The sequence below is a fragment of the Prorops nasuta genome, unplaced genomic scaffold (assembly GCF_024137725.1).
Source record: "Prorops nasuta isolate Cenicafe-Biocafe unplaced genomic scaffold, Cenicafe_Pnas_1.2 PNAS00019, whole genome shotgun sequence".
Taxonomy (NCBI): Eukaryota; Metazoa; Arthropoda; class Insecta; order Hymenoptera; family Bethylidae; genus Prorops; species Prorops nasuta.
Genome location: NW_027116816.1, coordinates 2,651,734 through 2,654,750, shown reverse-complemented (window position 1 = coordinate 2,654,750; position 3,017 = coordinate 2,651,734). Strand labels below are relative to the sequence as shown.

General features: G+C 44.4%; 1 protein-coding gene across 1 annotated transcript; it reads right to left on the bottom strand.

Annotated features, from left to right (window-relative positions):
- Nucleotides 1-389: 389 nt before the first annotated feature.
- LOC136780656 (tubulin beta chain) lies at nucleotides 390-2,712 on the bottom strand. Its single transcript, XM_066739173.1, has 5 exons — nucleotides 2,429-2,712; nucleotides 1,852-2,316; nucleotides 1,487-1,791; nucleotides 1,118-1,415; nucleotides 390-1,029 (listed from the first exon to the last, which is right to left on the bottom strand). The coding sequence occupies exons 1-5, from the start codon at nucleotides 2,483-2,485 to the stop codon at nucleotides 811-813; spliced, it is 1,344 nt and encodes a 447-aa protein (XP_066595270.1). The 5' UTR covers nucleotides 2,486-2,712; the 3' UTR covers nucleotides 390-810.
- Between the last annotated feature and the right edge of the window lie 305 nt (nucleotides 2,713-3,017).

Sequence of the window (3,017 nt, the reverse complement as noted above, 5' to 3'; positions counted from 1 at the left end):
ATATAGAATTAAGACGATCGATTTCTTTCTGCAGGCTACATCGTTACTAGGGAAACCTCTTGGATCAAGCCGACTAAGGCCGGCGAGATTCTTTGTTACTTTTAAATAGTCTCGCTTCTTTTGCTTCTTCTTCATCTTCGTGTGCAAACGCCAGCCACATTAAAGGCTATATCTCCGATCTCTTGCGAGATCTCACTGTATGGGCGACCTTAAAGTGTTATTTATTCTCCGATTACAAGCCGCGAGCTTGCCACTCTCGTTTTCAAACGGACATCCCACCTCACTCGTGTTTGCATAGAAATAAAACAAACAACCGCACGAAAAGAAATAAAATAGAAATGAAACGACGATACGTGGTTGGGATTGAAAAAAAGACAAATTGCCTTTTGCTTAGATTGTATTTGTAAAAGTGTAAGATCCTCAACGGAGGGTCCAGCGGTTTGGCTGCTTTTATCGCAAGATTTGCATTAAAATATACTCAAACAAACAATTATCCATCTAACTTAATTAATCAAATTGAAAAGATCGCACATTATCACTGTTCTTATTATTTTGCAATATAAACAAATGGTTGTACGCTCTTAACTTTATACACGGTAGACTGCCAATTTACAAATAATACTCGTAAAGCCCTGTCGCCACTCGATTGGTCACTGGCGATGCTACGTATTGAAAATAAAAGGTATATAGTTTTATATCTTTTTAAAGGAGTGATTACGTTCGATGGAAGAAAACTTGAAATATAAATATATAACGCGCGAGAGGCTTATGAACAACGAATATAGTGATGAAGAGGGGGGGGGGGGGGATTTATTTATCCTCGCCCTCGCCCTCCTCTTCCTCGTCAAATTCTCCCTCCTCGTCAGCAGTTGCTTCTTGGTATTGCTGGTACTCCGATACCAAATCGTTCATGTTGCTTTCGGCTTCGGTGAACTCCATCTCGTCCATACCTTCTCCCGTGTACCAATGCAGGAAGGCTTTGCGTCTGAACATGGCTGTAAATTGCTCCGAAACTCGCTTGAACAATTCCTAAACACACAATCGACCTTCCTCCTCAAACAACTGTCACGTTTCAACGAAGAACAAAAAAGGAGACAAGATGTAAAAAGAAATTCACCTGTATAGCCGTGGAATTACCGATGAAGGTAGCTGACATTTTCAATCCACGTGGTGGAATATCGCAGACGGCGGTCTTAACGTTGCTGGGTATCCAGTCCACGAAATATCCACTGTTCTTGTTTTGAATGTTGAGCATCTGCTCATCCACCTCCTTCATGGACATCCTTCCTCGGAAAACTGCAGCCACGGTGAGATATTTGCCATGTCTGGGGTCACAGGCGGCCATCATGTTCTTAGCGTCGAACATTTGTTGAGTCAATTCCGGTACTGTCAACGCTCTGTACTGCTGGGATCCTCTGTCGAAATTTACTCGTTACAGCTTACATCGACTTCCTAATTAGCATTTTCCATTAACGCGAGTATATACCTTGCAGTTAAAGGTGCAAATCCTGGAATAAAGAAGTGCAATCTTGGGAACGGGACCATGTTCACGGCGAGTTTCCTGAGATCCGCGTTGAGCTGTCCAGGAAACCTTAAGCAAGTTGTAACGCCGCTCAAAGTGGCGCTGACCAGATGATTGAGATCGCCGTAAGTTGGCGTGGTCAATTTCAGGGTTCTGAAGCAAATGTCGTAGAGTGCTTCGTTGTCGATGCAGTAGGACTCATCGGTGTTCTCCACCAGTTGATGGACGGATAACGTGCAGTTGTAAGGCTCGACAACCGTGTCGGAGACCTGGGAAACAATGAGGATGGATCAGTGCTGGGACGAGCTGTCGCATGGAGCGTTTCTCACCTTGGGCGATGGGACGACACTGAAGGTCATCATGATCCTATCGGGATACTCCTCGCGGATCTTGGAGATGAGCAGTGTGCCCATTCCAGCACCGGTACCGCCTCCCAGAGAATGTGTCAACTGGAAGCCCTGAAGACAGTCGCAGCTTTCGGCCTCTTTGCGCACCACGTCCAAAACCGAGTCGACGAGTTCGGCGCCCTCCGTGTAGTGGCCTTTGGCCCAGTTGTTTCCGGCCCCGCTCTGTCCGAAGACGAAATTGTCCGGTCGGAAAATCTGTCCGAATGGTCCTGATCGCACTGCGTCCATGGTTCCTGGCTCCAGATCCACCAGGATCGCTCTAGGAACGTACTTTCCTCCTGTCGCCTCGTTGTAGTAAACGTTGATCCTCTCCAATTGAAGATCCGAATCGCCATGATAAGTCCCGGTAGGATCAATTCCGTGCTCGTCGGATATCACCTCCCAGAACTAAGGAGAAATATTATTATTATTTCACATAACCTTATTATTTTCCTCCATTTCACCATTCTTCCGCTTCGTCTCCATCGTCGTAACATTTTTACCAAAAACATCCAATTACCTTTGCACCAATTTGATTGCCGCATTGGCCTGCCTGCAGATGAACAATTTCACGCATTTTGCTTGAATCCAAATTATTTTCTACCTTAATTTAGTTTCGTATTTCGCGGGAAATCCTTAAGCAAATCTGAATATCGACACGAGAAATCGGCGGATTCCACCTGACGACAGGACATGTAAAAACGAAAATTGCTAGCTGGGGCTAACAATTTAGCGATTGTTTTCGTTATTATGGCAACGAAGACAAGTGACAAATTTGGCCGATGAAGAGAAGGAGTCACGAGAACTGAGAAGCGCCACCGAGCGTATACTTTTTGTCTCGCAAACCGATGAGCATCGCTGCTCGTCATTTTTTCTATATTTTGACTGTATTGTTATTATTTCCTCTCCCTCCCTACACAAAATAGTAAACACACGTTCCACCGAACGCATTCCTAACACTCGCAACACAACAAAAGTGTCGTGAAACGAGATTGAAAAAAAAGGTATAAGGTTGTTAAGGACCTTGTCTCTCATACATATAGTATATTGATTAAACGCCCCGGTGTTGCTTTTATTATTATGTTTTCTTCTTTCGCGCAAAGATAATA

What these genes read in the sequence shown, in the direction of transcription:
- LOC136780656 (XM_066739173.1), bottom strand. Translation starts at nt 2,485, where the DNA reads ATGCGTGAAATTGTTCATCTGCAGGCAGGCCAATGCGGCAATCAAATT. An exon ending in GCAATCAAATTGGTGCAAAG is followed by an intron (nt 2,317 to 2,428) that starts GTAATTGGATGT and finishes ATTTCTCCTTAG; the next exon opens with TTCTGGGAGGTGATATCCGA. An exon ending in GTGTCGTCCCATCGCCCAAG is followed by an intron (nt 1,792 to 1,851) that starts GTGAGAAACGCT and finishes ATTGTTTCCCAG; the next exon opens with GTCTCCGACACGGTTGTCGA.